Source organism: Montipora capricornis, chromosome 11 (genome assembly GCF_036669925.1).
Source record: "Montipora capricornis isolate CH-2021 chromosome 11, ASM3666992v2, whole genome shotgun sequence".
Taxonomy (NCBI): Eukaryota; Metazoa; Cnidaria; class Anthozoa; order Scleractinia; family Acroporidae; genus Montipora; species Montipora capricornis.
The window spans coordinates 8,162,867-8,182,829 of record NC_090893.1 but is presented as its reverse complement, the minus strand read 5'-3'; the positions used below and the strand labels follow the sequence as shown (position 1 = coordinate 8,182,829).

Here is a 19,963-nt window from a genome sequence, read left to right as displayed (position 1 = left end):
ACAGGGAAGAAACCCTATCTCTAAATGAAATGTTTGCATAAAATCAGTGTTAGTCTGCTAGTTTGGCATTCCTTACTAAACACTATTCATATTTTCTTGTAGGCTGGTATTGTGGTGGCATTCAACTTTTATGCTGTCATCATCATTTTCCCGGCAATGATAGCTATTGATAAGTGCAGAAGGAAGGCTGGCAGATATGACTTGTTCTGTTGTAAGGAAAGGTATCCATGATAAGCTTCTGTTTCTACTTATTATGTTGCTAAAAATGTGATAGCAAAGCAATGTAAAATAATCTTGAGCCAGTGATGTCAGTGGTTTTTTTCAATGTCTACCTCTGAAGTTAGCTAGGGATTTGAACTTTGCTCCATAGCTTGGTTTTCTGGCAGTCTTCACAGGTCATTCCTCTTTTGCACTTCTCTTTTGGTCCTTCTTGTTCCTTGGCTCTCCTGTCTTTTTTGGCTAACTATCAGGTCCAGTTAGTCTTTTTCTAAGTTTCAGGGATACTGTGTCTTGAAGAAGCTGCAGCTGGGGTATTTTTGCTATGCTTGGGCAGTCACCATGGCTTTCCCCCAGGCATTTCTTTAATTGGTTTGCTTCAAATGACTAATTTTGAAGGCCATCAGTTGGCTATGACTATCCAAATAGTAATCCATTTGTATAGATGAGCCTGTAATGCATTGCTTAGAATAGACACAAGTTAGATTGATGTGTGTATTATTTCCTACTACAGAACGGTGCCTCGCACAATTTCCACCCCACCAAGCACCTCAGGAGATAGCAGTTTCATGCATCATTGCTATCACAACTCTCGCAATTCTACGTTGGATAACTCTGCCATTTTGCAGGGTCTTAGCGGGACTGTTATTCTTCCTGGCAGCGTGCAAGCAACTGCTTCCCAGACGATACATTTACCAAGTGTTGTGACTGTCCAAGCCTCGGCCTTAGCAGAAGTGGACAGTCAACCAACAATACAGTGTCAGCATAAGAGAGGACAGGGGAGAAAACCCTATCAGGTATCAGAACCAGAAGAGTTTGAGCTGACTGCCTTAGGGAATATTCATAAAGGCACTTGCCACTCTAGAGCTAAAGCTGAGGCTATGGCAAATGTTGTGCAAGTTCAGCTGGCTACAGACCAGAAAGGCGGCAGAGAAACAGCTGTCAGACCCTCGTGCCAAGGCTTTAACAGGATGATGAAGATTCATCCAGAATCAAACAATAGTAATGACTGTGCTTTCTCAGAAGGGGCATTTGAGCAAAGAGTCAAGAGGTATGCTGGTAACAGTCATTCACAAGACTGTGTTGTCAATGAGAACAGGATGATGAAGATTCATCCAGAATCAAACAATAGTAATGACTGTGCTTGCTCAGGAGGGGCATTTGAGCAAAGAGTCAAGAGGTATGCTGGTAACAGTCATTCACAAGACTGTGTTGTCAATGAGAACGCAAAATATCCAAGCAAGAGTTACTCCAGGGATGGTGTAATCAATGAAAACTCGGTCCTCTTTAGCAGCAGAAAAGACAGCAAGTCACAAGGTGTGCCCAGAAATGTTCAGTTTCAGTTGTCTGCAAATGCTGCATCAAATGGAGAAACAGCCATGGCAATGGCAGAGTGTTCCTCTACACATGAGTCTTTCAGAACACTGACTTCGCAGTCGAGGTTTTCACCAGGGTTAGAATCCAGATCTTCAACCTCGCAAAGTATCCAGGGGCCTTTGGCACAAAATGCCAGAAGTGGGTGGAGAAAAGTGACAGAGAAGATGAGCAAGTGTTCCTTGTACTACATTGCTAGAGATCACTATGGGCCATGGCTACAACAAATGCCTGTGAAGGTATGTTACAGTTAGTAAACACAATAAAGACAACAAGAAATTTTGTCTTCTGCCAGACAATTTCACTCATTAACGAAAGCAGGTTCACAGGAGAAAGGGTTAAGAGGCTTATTGTTTTATTGTCGTGTGACAGGTACCTTTTTCTTTCATGCTGCCTAGGGGCTCATGGCTGCATTTCCAGAATTTCCACCCATGGGAGCAGCCTCCTTCTTCATTACTGTAAGATCTGGTTGCCAATAATCGGATCTCCTGAATGTCTCAGGCACGCAAATTTCAAGTAGTGATACAATTGTTAAAGGAACAATTAAATGAAAAGAATTTCTTCTCTTCCTTTCTGTATCAGATTACTGTTTTGTTTATGTTTGCCTGTCTTTTTGCTGCTGGGTTGTATGGTTGCATGAAAGTGGAAGAAGGCTTGGATCTAACAGATGTGGTCCCAAGGAAAAGCCCAGAGCACAAGTTTGTTGAAGCCCAGTTCAAGTATTTCTCATTTTACGAGATTGCTGGTGTGACCATGGAAGGATATGATTATGCAAATGGCCAAGACTTACTTTACAAGTTTCACAATGCTTTTAAGAAGGTAACACAAATTATTCAACTTTAAATTCATTTCCCCACCAGGTTGTATGAGTTAAAGCATATTATCTTGAACTATTTTCCATTAGAGTTAGCATAAACAAGATGAACCAGTTTGGTGATCAATGAAAGTGTGTCAACATCATTTGACCACATGATACTTTTGATTTGCAATCATACTAATTGAATTGCTTTGAAGTTTTGGTAGAGAAGGCAAAGTTTTATGCCCTCCAATTTTAAAGTGTGGTAATTCCATGTGGTTGCTCATCAGCAAGGGGGGCTAAAAAGTGTCCTGAAATGCTAGACAGGTACAGAGCCATTAATTTCATTTATGAGAGTCATTCTCTGGTAACATTCTCTTGACATTGTTGCATCTGAAGCTCCCAAATTGTGTTTGTGATGCACCATGATTTAGACTCATTGGTTTTAGCGGCTTTCTACTGAATGTAATACATGACCATCAAGGGCATAGCCAGGGGTGGATCCTGGGGTGCCTGTGACCCCACTCCCCCCTTTGTAAGCCTATTTTTAAGCAAACAACCTACAATATTCAGGTGGCAAAACGCGACAATCTGGTGAGTACCATCTGTTTGACACAGTGTGACCCCCCCCCCCCCCCTTGAAAAATCCTGGCTACGCCCCTGACCATACATGTACATGTAATTATTAAGAACTGAGATGTCTTTTGTTTGCATATTTGCTGCTTCTGACATGATGTTCCTCCCTATATCTCTTACACAAAGTATTCCTCTGTGATAATAAATCAATTCACGTTGACCTGAAGATGTCAGCAGTAAGTTATTTTTTTTCCTGCAGATTCCAAACATCATCAAAACTCCAGAGGAGGAGCTGCCAAAATTCTGGTTGATGTATTTTAGAGATTGGCTAAAAGGTAGGTCAAATGCCTTTAGGAGTCCTGCTCAACTCCAGACAGCACACAAAAGAATAATTATTATGAAATGTTACTTTTTTACCTTTTGGCTTCGTTTGAAGATTTAACTTATAAAATTAATGGGGACATAGTTTTTCAGTGAGTGATTAATGTAACCAGACCTTGCTGTATATTGATCTGTGGTAGAGTTAAGTGATTTAAATATGAAAAAAAAAATGCAAAAGTAATGTGTACAACCCTTAAATCATTGACCTCTTAAGCTTCAACCCTTCATCTGCTCTTTATCTTTTTGTCTTTTTCTGTGAGTTGGCATTGTGTTTAACCAATTTCAAATTTTACTTTACTCTTAAAAAAACCCCACTTATTTAAAGGTTGTTAGAATTTCATGTTAAATTCTTGCCATCTTTGAGATTTAAAAAGTCCAGCATCAAACAATGTAAGTCTTAAGTTGAATTTATGCCTTTGTTTTCAGGTCTGCAAGAAGCTTTTGACAAAGACTGGGAAGCAGGAAGAATAACTTACAACGGATGGTTGCAGAATGCATCTGACGATGGTGTGATTGGGTATAAACTGTTAGCACAAACTGGAGAAAAAGAGACCATCAACAGATCCATTGTATGTATATCCATATGTATGTAGTTTACAAAGCAAAGTACTTTAAGATTTTGTTTTGAGCCTTTTTAGTTAAGTTTCTTTGGTGAGAAAAGGACATGACAAAATGTGCAGGAAATCATTTTTTTGCAACTTGTTTTGGAGTAAAATGAGATTGTAGAATTTGTTCTTGTACAAATGGGAATTGTCAGAAATAACTGTCTTACTGTACCTTTGTTGGTCGGTGATGTATTATAAGAGGCTTTCTCTGTGGCTTGGCAATTAGCTGAGAAGCGACAGTCAGAACAGTGGAATTGATAGAAGGTGTAGTGAATGAAAACCAGATGAGATTGCTTCATGCAAACTTATAGTGGTTAACTTTGCTAAACTAAGACTGTGTAATTAATGGGCTGTGAATTATTGCATCAACAGGTTCGTGATGTTAGACTGGTAAGCAAAAAAGGGATTATTCGTCCAGAGACTTTCTACAAGTACCTTATGGTCTGGTACAATGTGGATGACATGGGCTACACTATGTCAAAGGTTTGCCACAATAACAGTCCTTTTCCAGAGTGTGCTTCTATAGTATCTTCACTAATGGACAATTTTTATTCCTTTCTTTTGTGGTATAGGCAAACATAAGACCTGAACCAGAGGTATCCTGGGCCAACAAAAGAAGCTCTCAAGACTACAATGCCATGAGAGGTGAGAAATCTGCAGACGTTTATACATAATAATGTACTTTTTCAGTTTGAACACAGTAGTACAACGGCAGAAATGAATCATTCAGTGGTACCTACCAAGAATTGCAGCTTGCCTAAAGAAAGAGATTATGATGAATCTTTGTTGTGGAACATTTGGCCAACATTAATTTCACTTCTTTCTATTTTGCTGGGCCCAGTTCCTCGAAAGCCGATTAACGCTAATCTAAGATGAAAAATTAACCAAGCAGTTTATTTCTCTACTCCCAAATGCTGTTCAACGCAGATTTTTGGCAGAACTTTACATGAGAAGACGTCAATCTTAAAAAACAAAAATAAGCAAAAGAAACTTTCACCAAAAAGTTGAAAACGCGAAACAAAAGTTTACGCTAATCCTGGATTAAGTTAATCGGCTTTCGAGGAACTGGGCCCTGGTCTTTTAATGGCTGATTTCATCAGTGGTGCTTTCTAAAAGCTGTTAAAAGACAAGCAAAAGTGGCAAGATACAACCGTAATGTCTATTTAAATCAAGTTTACTTGTGAAGATACTGTGTAGCCTACACACAAACAGCATGAACCACATGCAAATTGAGTGTTGTGATTATTTTATGAAAATTCTGAGGTGTTATTGACCAAATGCAAAAATGGCCACCAACAAATTATTCTTTTGTCTTTGTGTTAATAAGCCTAACTAGCCTTGTTCACACGCGTAAAATTGAAACAATTTGGGCTGTTAAACAAGGCTAGTTAGGCTACATAACACAAAGACAAAAGAATAATTTGTTGGCGGCCATTTTTGCATTCGGTCAATGGGATGTAAGAAGAAGAAGAAGAAGAAGGAAAAGGAGAAGGAGAAGAAGGAGAAGAAGAGCGCAGCAGGTCCGGATAGGGTAGTAAACAACTGGTGGAAACGCGCATTGATTACTACACGAAGGCATGGTATCTGCATTTAAAGCGGCTGCAGATACCTCAATGATGTACCCTGAATGGTTTACAGAGGGAAGGACCAGTCTGTTACTGAAGCCAGGCGATTTTACAAGTGAAAATCAGTGTCCTATCACTTGCCTCAACACATCATACAAGTGGTTCACCTCATGCATCTTGGGCCCTATGCATGAACATGTGGACAAGTATGAGCTAATGGAAAAGAGCCAGAGAGGAGCGAAAGCAAAGTGTAGTGGCATGACTGATAATCTTATGAAAGATCATATGGTTACTTTGGACTGTCATCGCAACAAGCGCAACCTCAGTGTTGCATGGCTAGATGTGTGCAAGGCATATGACTGTCTTGACCACGACTGGTTGAAGATCATGTGGCTCCACAAGTTTCCAAAATGAATTTGCGAGGTTGTCAGCAAGCTATGCGATAGCTGGAACACAAAGATTGCGGCACACACCGTGAAGGGAAATGAACTGTCATCATCCATACGTTTCAACAGAGGCCTCCCACAAGGGGATGGGCTGTGTCCACGCCTGTTTACTCTATGTATCAACCCTGTTGTGTGGAAGTTAAGCTTCGCTGAAGGGTATAGGCTTTCAAAGCCTATTGCATCCAAGGTCACCATTCTCCTCTACGTTGGTGATCTTAAGGTGGGCGGGGCATCTGAAGGAAAGCTGGACAGGGTGCTGAAGATGGCGAAAACAGCGATGGAAAACCTTGAACTTCAGTGGAACCCAAAAAAGTGCGATGTCTTGCACGCACGGTTCGGAGTAGTGTGTGAGACCTCTAATGGTTCACTGATGGTCAGGCTACCATCAACTGTTTGAAAGAAGATGCGCAGTATCACTTCCAGGGCACACCAGAGCACCTACTACAGGAGGAGAAACTAACTCTAGACATTGCAGCTCGTGCTTACCTACAGAGCCTGAGGTTATCAGTCATTTGGTCTAGTCCCCTCTTGGATAAGAACAAAGTCACAGCTACCAACCAGCTTGCATTGCCGGTGGTCATAATTATCTCATGTGGTCACAGCAATGGTGCGTAACTGACATTCGTAACATCAACAGGGAATCTTGTAAAATCATCTTCGAGAATGGTGGGAAGCACCCACTTCGGTCAACTGCACTCCTGTATCTCCCTAGACACCTGGGGGTGCGTGGTGTTAAGTCAGTGAAGGCTGAATACAAGCAGACTAAAATCAAGTCAGCTGTTAAGTTATACGGAAATGAAGATCCTACCATGGGCCCAGTTCGTGCTTTTGAAGAACAAGCTGCTGTTAAAGGGCACAGGTCACTCATGAAAGAGGCAGGGAAATTTGCTGAAGAGCTGGGTGTCTCTTTTAATCTGTCGTACCCCAACCTGAAGTTGTATGGTGAGGAAGGCAAAGAAGTGCTGAAGGAGAAGATCAAGGATAAGCTAAAGCAGAGAGTTAGAGGTCCGTACACCGAAAAAACCAGAGGAGAGAGGTGCCAAGGAAAGCTTTTAACTTCCAGATGGGATGATGAAGACTTGAGTAGACAAAAATGTTTCTCATGGATGGCGCCATGGCAATGCGCGCCTACTCATACGATCGCGGGTATGATGGAGCTGTATGAGCAGATGCTACCAACAAAGGTATACTCCTATCATAAGATCTGTACCACCCCTGCAAATGACACCACCTGTAGGTTGTGTGGGAAAGGAACAGAGAGTATGGCACACGTGATCTTGGGATGTTCAACGCTAGTCCGAAGTAAATACCTTGAGAGGCATAATGCGGCCTTAAAGGTGTGGTACTTTGAGCTTTTACGAGACCTTAAGCTGGTTGATGAGGTCTCCCCGTGGTACTCCAAGATATAACCCAAGCCATTGTATGAATCGCAAGATGTGCAAGCGTTTTGGGTTTTTCCCATCTTCACAGAGCATAATGAGGTGAGGACAAACTGGGTGGATGCGAGGATAGTTAACCATCGGGAAAAGATAGTGAGTACCGGTACCATCGAGATAAGCTGTCTGTGGGTCGAGAATCGTGGCAAGAAAGGTGAAGAGAAAACACTCAAGTATGAACCGCTTCGATGGGAGCTGAAAGCACAGTACAAGGGTTATAAGATCAACCAATACAATGTGATCATAGATATGCTGGGAGGCTGGAGTGTGGACATGTAAAGATCCCTCAGGGTGCTCCTAGGTTCTAGGTGCAGAGAAATCTTAAGGCTAATGCAGAAATCGGTCATTTCAAGTACGCTCCACATCCCTCGGACATTCAAGGTTGCTGCCTAATTGACTTTAACCAAATGCCAGTCTTTCAAGCAAATGTTAGGTCGTTGTTTTTAAATTAGTTTTTTACAGGCATATAATGTTATTAGGTTTCTACTATTTTGCACTTAGCATAATTATTATAAAGTTATAATCCCTGAAGGAGCATAGGTTACGTTAATACGCCCTATGTTCCTTAGTAAGTTCAGTATCTAGAAGTACAGTACTGCTATAATAATAATCATCATCATCATCACTAAATATTTAAGTCACTTTATTTAAATCTCAAGGTTATTATTTTAGCAAGCACAAGTGCTCTATACAATGCAATACAATACAATACAACACAATATTGTATTGTATATGTTGGTTTTTGAGGAGAGGAGAAAACCAGAGTACCCAGGTAAAAACCTCTTGGAGCAGAGTTGGTGGAAGGCGAGTGCTCTCACCACTGCACCACCCCTGCTCCCCTGAATGTTCCTGTGTTCACACATTCCAGAATTAAGTAACATGAGGGTTATTCATCGTAAAACTCACAGCTCAGAGTTATTTTGATTCCATTTATCAACAGTTGAGCCACCATCCCCACCTATAAACTTCTCTTACATTCCGTTCTATGTGATCAACTTACGGGAGACGAAGGATTTCATCGATGCAATAAAGGTATAGAAAAAAATCAAGGAATTGTCACATGTGGCAAAGTGGCAATTGAAGAAAATAAAATTGCCTCCAGAAACTTTGGAAAATCTTTGCAACGCTAGTGCTCTCATGTACACAGATTAAAGACCACTGTGCAGAAAGCAAATTGCCTTATTCTTTACTGATGTGCGTCTGCTAATTAAAGGGATTATAGAGTGTGGATTACTATTGAATGATGCCCTGGTGAAGTGAAAGCATTATAAAAACGTTCAGATCTCCCCAAATTCAGATCCTTTCTGTTTCAAAGTAAAGGAAAGCAAAGTGTGTTAAAATGTATACAATGTGATATTGGAAGCTGGAGGCTTGTGGGGCTTTATGTGGAGAAGTAAAATTCTAAATGAAGATAACAGCCTTTTACATGTACTAGAAAAACTTGTCAAACCAAAATTAACACTGGTTGAGTCACTGAGTTACGGTATTGGCTAAAGTTTTGTCTATCCAAGGTTCTTTTGAATTGCAGGGGCCAGGTGTTTTTATTTAATAAGTTAAATTGCCAAGATGATTATGGAGAAAAAACAATGATATCATATGCAACATTTGCAAGAGTAAAGTTAATACCAATTAAGTCAACCTGCAAATAATGAAGTATTGTAAATAAAGAGTCACATCACTCGTCCTTGCTTTGTTCTTTGCAGAGTGTCCGTGCCATATCAGAGGAATATTCCAAACTGGGTTTGCCCAACTACCCGACTGGAATGCCTTTTACTTTCTGGGAGCAGTACATTTGGCTGGGAGAGCACCTTTTGGTTGCTCTTGCAATTGTCCTGGCTGCAAGTTTTGTGGTCATGGCACTTATATTATGCAATGTCTGGGCATCAGTGTTCATAGTAAGTGTAAAATCATTTTCATTGACACCTTTTTATTTCAACAAGGTGTATTTATTGCTATTATCATTGTTATTATGGATTAGTTTCAAGGTACTATTTGAAAAAAAAATAGGACAACACTTTTAAGACATGATTCAACATTGTGAATTAAAGATGAGTTACTAAAATCGAAACATGTCTCCTAAGCTTAAAAGTGTCGCCCTGTTTTTCAAATCATCATTATTATTATTATTATTATTATTATTATTATTATTATTATTATTGTTATTATCATCATTATCAACATCATAGTCATTGTCATCATTACTATCATTAATATTGTTATTATTGTTTTAAAAGGTGATAGTGCTGATTATGATCACTGTGGAGTTGTATGGCTTCATGGGGTTGACCAACATTAAACTTAGTGCTGTACCTGCCGTCACGCTGATTCTTTCTGTTGGAGTCGGTGTTGAGTTCACTGTTCACATGTGTATGGTAAGTCATATTGGCAGTGAACACACTGTATGTTGAGGTTCAAATTTTTCCTGGGTTTAACATTTTTCAAACCAGTTAAATTTTGATTTTCTTATGGTCTAATTTTCATTATCATAATCTTGACCAAAGGACAAATCAAATTTGAGCCAGGAAAAAAATTTGAACCACAAATATAGCTCATACAATTAACCAACAACAGGAGTGAAAGCTGCTGGATTGATTTTTATATGATCATGCTACAGTATCAGTGACTATACACTGTACATCTTCACATCTGCTCTGAACAGTTTTCAGTCTTTCCAATAGCATAACTTGCCCTTTCTGGGGAATTGTGGGGGCTCATTGTATCACCTTGAGACAAGGACAGGTGACCATTTTTTTACCCAAAAAGGTGGCAGAAAAAGTAACAATTTTGTGATAGCAAAGTGAGGAAGTGCAATCACATTGAGGATTTAACAAATACATTAGTTTTTTTCAATAGCAGCATTTGTAGGGAAGATATCAGCTTAATACAAGTGTTCTTTCCATTATTCAAATTAATGTGACAATCGCAGGACCAAAAGAACCTTATCCTTTGTTTTGGCAGCCAAGAAGACTGTGGTCAGCAACAAAATTTAATGGTGTCACTGGCTTTTGACAATGGCTGACATCATGGACGTTTCTGTCAGTTGTTTCTTGCTACCTATTCTCTTTTGTGTCATGGCATATAAGATTTTCCATTTTTCTGTTCTGTCTCTTTTCTGTCTTCTGTCTGCTGTGATTGTCCTTTTTTCGTCCCATATTCATATGGCTTGAGTCAGTATCAGAGGCTTTCATGTGACATCATCGCCACCATGTTGGTGGATGAAAACAAAAGATCTTTCATTAGCTTCTTTCGTTCATCCACCAGAAGTCGTACATGTACATTTCTCTATTGTTATTGGTGTCTGTAGAAGTTGATTGAATTTACCGTCCTAGACACGAAAAACTTGACCCTTTCCAGCAGCTCCTTGGTACTGACATACGTGATCTTGCTGTTGACTTTGCTATGACACAAACCTCTGCTTTTCTCATTTAAATCACATTGTACCTCTGCAGTTTTATTTGCATCAGAAAGTAAATTTTAAAAGATTGATATCGAGCTGAACTAGCGGGACGATATTGTGAATTAACTTTTCACATGGCTGGTCTTCCTTCGTTCTTCAAGGCTGATTATATTGAATAAACCTTGCTAATTAACAGCTGTCCGAAAAGCTGGGGGCGGCTTTTATTGTAACAGGAGAGTGCGGGGCTGATATTTTAATAACCCCCTTATTAAAGTTGATAATCCCCTAGGTGAATAATTATTACAGTAATATTCCCCTCACACACACCCACATGCCTTCCATTTCATGCACTGACAAACAAAATGACTTTCGTTTGGCTGCCCACTGATTCCAGACATTCAAACACCAGAGGTCTACCTTTTTAGTGTTCTTTGGGATTCTCTCACTGTTCCTGGGCAGCAGGTCTTTGTCATCCATGACTACGTGTATGATATCCTCTCTTCGACGCTTTCGTCTTGTTTGCTTCAGTCTCTTTTTCAATGCTGCCAATTGAGACTTCTTGATGCTTGTCCGAGTGGTCAAAGCTGATCAACCCCTTCTGTCGCCTCCTCGATGTTAAACTGGCCTCTTGCCGATTGATACAAATTTCTCCAACTCATTGCCCCGATTTGTCGAGCCATTAAAGCTACTTTGTGTGAGGAAAAGTTCTTCTTCAGAGTCACTCACGTCTGCCATCTGTAAAAAAATGAAGTAGTTGCAGGGATGTAGCTAAAATTTTGCAAAGACGGTAATGTGCACTTGACAGGCAGAATGCCCAGTTGGGGTCAGAGGGCATGCCTCCCTGAAAATTTTTGAAAGTTAGACTCAAATGCTTTTCCTTGATTTTGGGAGGCAAATTCAAGGCCATTCGTGATATTTTCATACAATTTCTTGTTGCCTTTGTGATGAAAAAATGTCACTTTGTTTGAACACATGCTCTCAGTGTCTCGTGGTGATTCTGTCGTAGTAATAGCTTTGAATTTTCACTCGGTCCGCCAGAGTTTGATGAAATATCTTCGGCAGAGATGAAGAATTTCTTTCTACCAAGTACCTGAGAATCTCTTTTCCTCCTTTTTCTCGCTGACATTTCAGCTTATACGACACATTTGAAATGTGTGAACTGCGGGTTTACATGATTTCACATACACGAAGTAGAAATACTGCTGGCAAATAAGCTTTTTACCAAACACACAAGATCTTGGATCACCTCTTACCTACTGTTGTAATGAATCAACCTTTTGGACATTTATACAGCCAGTCTCTGTCAGTAGGTACAGTTTGGGTGTGTAGTACATTTCTTTTTTCACAAATTATAAAATAGACAACGAATCCCAAAATCTCAAATTACTTGATCACCCGGAAATTTATTCGGAATAGCCGGCGATTTTTTCCAGCTGCTGGCTTCTATCTACATCCCTGAGCTGTTAAGCTGTCAGTTCTATTCAACAATGTCCAAATCCCAGAGCTATTTTCCTAATCTTTAATGTATTGTAAAGCTTGTTTAGTACGCATAAAAATGGTTGTTTTGGTCGGTAAACCAAAAGCAAAAAAAATGACATGTCTACAAGGTTGCTGCCTAAGAAAATTTTAAAGGGGCCCTCAGAGCTAAATGCTGAGAACTTAGGAGCCCAACATATGAAGTGAAAGGTGTTGCTGTGAAAAATTAAGGAGCCCAGAGCTATTCTTTGGGAGCCCCAGGCTACCGGGCTCCTGTTAGGCAACAGCCTTGGTCTATTATGCTGTTTTACAATGGATAAACCCCACTGCGTTTTTCGCAGCCATTGTTCTATTGTCAGTGTACGTGTATCAAAACAACGAACAAAAACATGTCATGGTTGATACCTTGCCCATGTGATACAGTGTACCTCGCCCATGTGAAAAATAAGCCGGTTGAGGCACCTCGTGGATACGTGATTTATTCACCGAGGGCACCTAAATCACATATCCCCTCGCGGCGGGTCTAATCTGCAGGTCGCAGGTCATTTTTTCACCAATACAGAAAGTATCCTAAACATTCATAAAAGCTAACCTTAGGCCTAAAAACTTTTGTTTAGGCCTAAATTATTAGGCCTAAGGTTAGCTTTTAAGAATGTTTAGGATACTTTCTGTATTGGTGAAACAATGGCCTGCAACCTGCGACCAGCAAATTAGACCTGCCAGTCCCCTCGTTGCCTCAAAATAACCCTTACGTAATAGGAGAATCGTCTGAAAAGTAAAGCGGCTATAATTTGCTTGCGACTATAATTTCCATTAAGAGAAAAATTTATCCGGAGAATTTCGCAATAAATAGTATCCAGAAAATTCTCCGATCCTCAATGACTAATAAACAAAGTTATCTTAGCCAACTCCAATTTTGCTTTTTTTCCTATGTAACCTTGAATAAAATACATTTGTGGCATTACTCTGTCTGTGACACATTTGTTCATTGAGTAAGCTTACCTTGGTTGTTGTTTTTTTTTGCTTATTCTCCCCAGCAATTTTTGACAAGCGTAGGAGACAGAAATCAACGAATGCAAAAAGCAGTAGAGCACGTCTTCTCGCCTGTTGTTGATGGCGCAGTTTCCACTTTACTTGGTGTTATCATGCTGGCGGGATCAGAATTTGATTTCATTGTCAGGTAGTTCATTTAGGCAAGAAGATAAAATTATTATAGCTGCTTAAGATAATAGTTTTGTGAAACTTGTTTTGAGTCTTGACACATGGTGGAAAAAATCCTGGTAACCAGGCCTCCTATACCATCATTCTTTGCAAAGAAAGAGATGCACGTATGTTTTTCAATAAGACGTTTCTTATTTTCTTTGGTCGTGAAAAAGATTCGTCATCGTAAAAATCTCCTTAGATTTGCGGAAATTAAGTTGAAGAAATTCATTCGGGCCACTTCGAATGTTAACATTGCCTTTAAGGATTTTTTTGTCTTTTTTTTGTTTTAACGATCGGTGTCAAATGGATGGCTGTTAAACAGTTTTACAAATAGTTTGTTAGAAGGCGGAGAAGCAAAAGAATTTATAATTAAAGTCACGTCTGATTTGTATCACCTCGTTTGCTTTGTTCTTTAGATATTTCTTTCATTTGTTGGCTGCGCTGATTGTAATTGGAACATTAAACGGTTTGGTGTTTTTGCCGGTATTATTGTCTCTAGTGGGACCAGGACCTGAGGTAGGTTATCACCGAAATTCATCAATTTCTTGTTTGTAACAGACCAATCAGACCAAACTCACGTTTTGAATTAGTAATTCGAAGCTTGTCCGCTCTAAACATCTCCTTGTTAATACTGTTTTAAATGAAATTTTTACCTCAAAATTAGTTGTTGCTCCTCTTGTTCAAAAGTGACAATTATGAGAACGAAAAATAAGTTCTGAATAAAGGTTGACTCGTGTTATGGAGGGAGGGGCTGGTCTTCAGTCTCAGCATTATGGCAGTGCTTCCTTGGACAGAAAAATGAAGGGGTTAGTTTTTAAAGAATTTGTGCGTTTTCGTCGGTTGGGAGTGTACCTTTGGAAAGACTTTAGATTTGTCGAGAAATGTAAATAACTAAATGCACGCGCATTTCAATAAGCGTCACCAGAGGCGGCCCAAGCTCGCGTTACGCGCGAGATGTGACTTTCTACGTGTCACGTCAGCAAGTTTTTTTTTGTGGACAGTCACGTGTCGCGCGTAACGCGAGCTTTGGCCGCCTATGGCGTCACGAAGTGTCCCCCTGCTCCTCTTCCCAACACTTCATTACTGTTGACTCGGAATACAGACAATTAACGTCGCAAAAGTTTCCCTCAAATGCTGCTCCTCGATTAAGAATAAACAGAAGCGCAATTACCCTAAGCTAAAATAACACTAACCTTCACCGTAGCCTTATTGTCGGAAATAGGTAGCAAAGGCTTGGGACTCTTTCCATTTGACAGAACTGACCGGGCATGTGGAAGTACTAACTCTGTAATGCCTACACATTTCGAAGATGATATATACTCCTTCAGAAGAGTGCGAGGGAGAATGTAAGTAAGTAAATGCACAAGTGTTACTTCAAATTGTTGCATTTTCTTTGCAAACTGAAGGGTCTGGCCGGCCAGTTCTGACAAAAGGAAAGCGCCCTTAAACTTGAAGGGACACTTTGCGTTGGATGTCAAAATTGGGTGTGCATCAAATTAGGTGAATTTCTGGCCGTATGGGAGAGACCTTCTCATGACACCAGTTACTGATGGAACCAAAGTGAGTCCCAGAGGTTTAAAAAAGCGCTTTCATTTGGGAAATCTTTTTGTTTGACCGTTTTAATTTGACGCATGGGGATTCACTTCTATTAGGAAGACGAACAGTAAACCTTTTTCTCTTACAGATCGAAGAGATCGCTCCACCCGGAACAGCCTCATCAGCTGGTTCCAATAGGGAGTTTCTTCCAAGTTCAACGTGCAGGCAGAGAACTCCTCCTACCGACTCCGAGTTGTGTATTGTTGCTAAGCAAGAAGAGGTGTCTTCTGGTTCAAGGGGTAGGCCTCACCGCCACAAGAGAAATCCTCATAAAAGTAAAAGCCGTGGCACTAGGCGTCCACGCCAAAACTGCAGTCCTCCTTCGGTGGATTCCGACTCGTCCAGTTCGACAGTGACTCGAGTGACTGCGCGCGCCACGGTCACGGTCGAACTCCACACTTCGGAAAGATCATCTTACCCGAATTACCGAGGCGGAGCGCAAATCGCTAGTCCACTTCACAACGAGGGCGAAAGAGAGAAGGAGGAAATGCGCATTACGAATATGGAGGAGTATGGTGGTGATCCAAGAAGATGATTGAACTGTGCAGAAGTTGGCAATAAAACGCCTCCTTGTCCATAACAAAATGGCTTATTGAGGATGTTTCACACAACGGATGAAAACGCGTGAGACGTGACTTGTCATTGATGCAGTGCGTGCGTGATGTAAGTAACCCGGGTGTGCAACCCTGTGTTTCGTCGAGGTACGTTAAATTATACTGCGTCAATTTGACGTTCGTTCAAAAAGCAGAACAGTGAAACTGGATTTTACTGGACAATTATAAACTGTTACGAAACTAGAACAGTTTGGCTGAACACTAGAAGATCACAGTTATAATTTAGAGTGGAAAAGACGAATATAATGTTATTTATATTGGTGTAAAAAGTTGAAAGATGTAATTAATAGTCCTCCAACCGGATTGGCCTATGTTAATCTATGTATCTTGTAATTTAGCATTTATAAGTTCGTAAAGTGTGTCCGGGGTTGTTTGTATTTATGGTAAGGAAGTAACTATAGAGGAAGCGATAGCTAAAGTCTTGAAAGATGACGGCCTTGACTTAAAAAGTTTATACGCCGTTTTCCAAAATAGCGACCGTATATTCACGTAGTGTGAAAATAATTCTTGTTTCCCAGAGCGTCATCGCTGACCAAAATAATCGGAGGCTGTGGGAAGGGAAACCGCACAGACACGATTCTCAACCCTGAACATTGCATTTCCCGTATTACCGTTAAAGTGCCCCTGTGACCAAAAAATCAGTTTTTATTTTTCTTTGGATTTCAAGAGTATGTTAACTAAACTCTAAGCGACCAAAGTTTTTAAGCCTTGATTAAAAAAAAAAAACACCTGTTTGTTCTAACTGAAATTTTCCTATTTAATGGTCCGCCATTACTAACTCAAGGGCTTTGGAGAGCTGGGGCCCGTTTTTCGAAAGTCTCGAAACGTTTTGGGCCTTTTCGGGTGTCATAATTCCCTCTGTATCTTAAGAAAAAAAAAAAGAGTTTAAGTCAACAAACTTCACCATCATTTTCCTTTTTGTTATCCTGAAAACATGTTTAAAGTCCAGCTTATAAAAACAAGCGGAAGGAGTTTCGTAAATGGCTTTTCGGGCCCGAAAAGTTATCGGGACTTTCGAGGAACGGGCCCCAGCTGGATCGAGGAGAGAATGACGTCAAAGGCTTACTAGTTTAAGAATGCAATGCGTGTGTACGCCACAGAGTTAATATGTTGCACGGGAGTTTTGGGCTTCCAGACTCTTAACTCGCGTTTTGTATGTGTAATCGCATGGTCCCCAGGGCAATTAAGGATTAAATTCGCGCGTATTTTCAAAGTTTTCACAAAATCGCCCGAGTCGCGAAGCGATGAGGGCAATTTGGAAAACTTTGGAAATACAAGGGACATTAATCCTTAATTGCACGAGGGCACATCACGATTAAATGTTTATCACGTAAAGGGCAAATTTTAAACTTATTGAGGGAAGCCCGTTGAATGCCACGACAAATGACCATCAACTTAACATGCTTTCATTCGGTTAAAGTTCAATTCATTAAATCGATGCTGTCAACAAAAATTGGGCTTAATTCAATTAAACTGTATTTTACATGTGGATTCTCTTGTAACTTCGTTTGCTCTTGATAAGCAACTGTTGACCAATCAGGATCAAGTAATCACTCCTTTTTGATTACCAAAAGTGCCCTCGCGATTAAGAAAAAAATGCCCTCCGTCTCAGCAATCAGTATTCAGTAATTTAGTCCCGTATGTGACAAGCATATGTAATAAGCTGCTTTCACACGCTGAAATTTTAAACTTGTTAGCCTTTGACGTCATTTTTCCCAGGATCCAATCCTCCGAGGTCCAATCGGTCAATTTTGAACGTGAGTAATGCCGCACCCTGAAATCTAAAACACTCTCAAAGTAAACGGCCTTTGGATAAACGTCAAAGCTCAAAATTTTGCCAGTCAGGTGTTAAGCAAACACACTTTAAAAATCTGGAGTAAAAAGGAAATGATTTTTTTTTAAATCACAGGGACACTTTAACTTCTTCTCGCATTTCTGGTAAAGCCGGATTGCACGCTCTTACGTCTAGAAAATAATTGTGAATCACGTGAGGTGTTTTCAAATTGGGGGAAAGAGTCGGTTTGCCGGTTTCCTTGCAATCCGAAGGCTTGGAACGAAATGCGGGAGAAGATTCTTCTCGTTTTCGACCGCCTGAGAGTTAGAGTAAAAAAATGTGTTTGGTATTAACCAAGCCTTGTTTTCTTGCACGATCCAAGCCTTTAGAGTAGAGTCGAGAGATCACTAAGCCCTTGGTGTTTTCAACTGATTTCAATTGGGGTTAAATTACCCACCATGTGACCTTACCCATAGGTTCCGAATTAGTTAGTTGCCTCATAAACCAAGAGTGAATTAGATAAGAGTGGGATATGGGTGCGCTCCCCAGCAGAGCCACAAATTAGTCTATTTTTAGAATAACTGTTCCCGCGAAAATCAGTTGTCATGTCAGAAGCAGTCACGCGTGATATGGCTTCTTCTGATTGGTTAAACTTGGCGGCCCTTTGTTCGTTTCACAAAGTGTATCTGAAAGTAAATCCATTTATATAACTGCTGGGGCAAGACTGCAAAATGATCGATCAGCACTCTAATCTAATTCGCTCTTGTAGAAACCATTGATGAATCCGAGAAATGTACTTTATTGTAAATATTACTGTTGGTCAGTTAGTTCACCCTTACTTGCCTCTTGTAATAATGTACTAATTTTTTCAATCTTTTGTGTAAAAAAGTTTGGATGGCTCGAGTGTCTTGGGTGTTTGCCTCAAATATAGTCTTGTCTAGGACGGGAGCTTATTAACTGGAGCGTCCATACTTATTATACCTTAGAGTTAACCCTGTCCAATGTCGTTTTATTTTTAGAACTGCTATATTCTTTCATCATTTTGAAATACCTTCGTGTTTCGGGTGTGCTGCGTTGTGACGTAATCAGTGGCCGACCATGAGTCTCTTTTGATTGTGAAAACACCCGCAAAATCCCCTGGGATGTGCTTCTAAAAATAAAACATACGGGAGAGAGTTGACTCAGAAGGCTAATATGGAAGATGGAGGCTCCGGGTAATGGACTCCTGTCTAGGATAACTAACTCGAATAGTATTCAAGGCAATTAGAATTAAAGTTTCAGTCTCTCCAGTGTTTATCCAACCCTTAAAGGTACCGTAGGGGGCATGAGAATATCCCTGGGATAATAATTTCATTGGGGTATAATTACTCAAGACACCAAGAGCAATCAAACCAGGGTTATGTGTAAGTCAGTTGAAACTGGTGTGAAAGGCCAGACTGAAGTAATGTGCGATAAGGTTAAAAAAAAGGAGTTTGCTTCTATCAAGGGGATAAGTTAAATGATCTAGTTTTTCTTTCCTCTCGGATACTTTAAAATTCTGAGCAAAGTCGTCTTCATTGTCATTAGGGAGCTTACGAAACAAGGACGACGACGGCTACGAGAACTTCATTTAAAAATACAAATCCACGTTATTCATATCACTGCGAAACTATTTCATGTAGTTCCTGTCGAGGAATTAAACTGGTCTGAGTGGGTTGGAAGCGTAGAGAGAGAACTGAAAGTTCATCGTCATGTGCTAACGTCATCCACAGAACCTTGAATTTGGTCATTTCACGTCGTCATTTAGGAGATGACGGCAAAGAAATGTACCAAAATGTAAAACGCACGTCAGAGCCATTGTTTTTGCTCACTAAACCTATTGTTTTGTAGCGTCGTCGTTGCCGTCGGCGTGGTCGTTTCGTAAGCTCCCTATTTATCAGTAACTTTAATTTTGCCATGGTGTCACTAGTATCATCATCACAATCGTCATCATTATCGCCCTTTTCTTTCTACAAATAGTAAAAACAATTTCAGAGCTGTGTGCATCTTTCCACCTTGTTTTCAAGCGAAGTCAGTTATTAGGGCACACTCTAAGCGTTTACTCGATTGAAGGTCAAGTAGTTACCTTGTTTTTATTTCAAGACGACAATCGCAGTGATAACTCGTTTGTTGCGTGAGGTCTATCTACACTTGAATTTTTTTTCTTGTTGATAAGGGGTTTATATTGAAAAATAGCATCGCTTAGACGCATTACATCACTGGTTATGTTGTAATATATTATGAGAGGCAGTAGTCCCTAAGTTATTTATTTACCCATGCCGAAGTCAATAAGTCGATTTATAGGACTCCGAGCGAATCGATCTGACTTTATCAAATCGACTCGATCAGTTTTCAAGTTGATATACCGTTCGTCGTTTAGTCGTTGGTTAATACTATTGGATACGAGTAAAACCAACGAAGAAATATTAAATTATTATCACTGAAATAAACCTTATCGGATATTTAATTAATAAAGTTTCATTAACATTG

At 40.1% G+C, this 19,963-nt stretch overlaps 1 protein-coding gene and 1 long non-coding RNA gene across 4 annotated transcripts in view; one reads left to right on the top strand and one right to left on the bottom strand.

The window, feature by feature from the left end:
• The window catches only part of LOC138022773 (uncharacterized), a 36,769-nt gene extending 23,365 nt beyond the window's left edge, over positions 1-13,404 (bottom strand). For both annotated transcript variants that reach the window (XR_011126634.1, XR_011126633.1), the window contains exons 1-2: positions 13,271-13,404; positions 11,210-11,527 (exon numbers count right to left, since the gene is read on the bottom strand). This is a non-coding gene — a long non-coding RNA (uncharacterized lncRNA). The remainder of the gene's footprint in view (positions 1-11,209; positions 11,528-13,270) is intronic.
• The window catches only part of LOC138022772 (protein patched homolog 1-like), a 54,803-nt gene extending 34,840 nt beyond the window's left edge, over positions 1-19,963 (top strand). For both annotated transcript variants that reach the window (XM_068869719.1, XM_068869720.1), the window contains exons 14-26: positions 103-221; positions 731-1,829; positions 2,173-2,409; positions 3,222-3,297; positions 3,770-3,912; positions 4,321-4,431; positions 4,521-4,593; positions 8,336-8,427; positions 9,099-9,290; positions 9,630-9,767; positions 13,306-13,448; positions 13,888-13,987; positions 15,156-19,963. In XM_068869719.1, the coding sequence (XP_068725820.1) occupies positions 103-221; positions 731-1,829; positions 2,173-2,409; positions 3,222-3,297; positions 3,770-3,912; positions 4,321-4,431; positions 4,521-4,593; positions 8,336-8,427; positions 9,099-9,290; positions 9,630-9,767; positions 13,306-13,448; positions 13,888-13,987; positions 15,156-15,602 (2,970 nt within the window). In that variant the 3' untranslated portion in view covers positions 15,603-19,963. The remainder of the gene's footprint in view (positions 1-102; positions 222-730; positions 1,830-2,172; positions 2,410-3,221; positions 3,298-3,769; positions 3,913-4,320; positions 4,432-4,520; positions 4,594-8,335; positions 8,428-9,098; positions 9,291-9,629; positions 9,768-13,305; positions 13,449-13,887; positions 13,988-15,155) is intronic.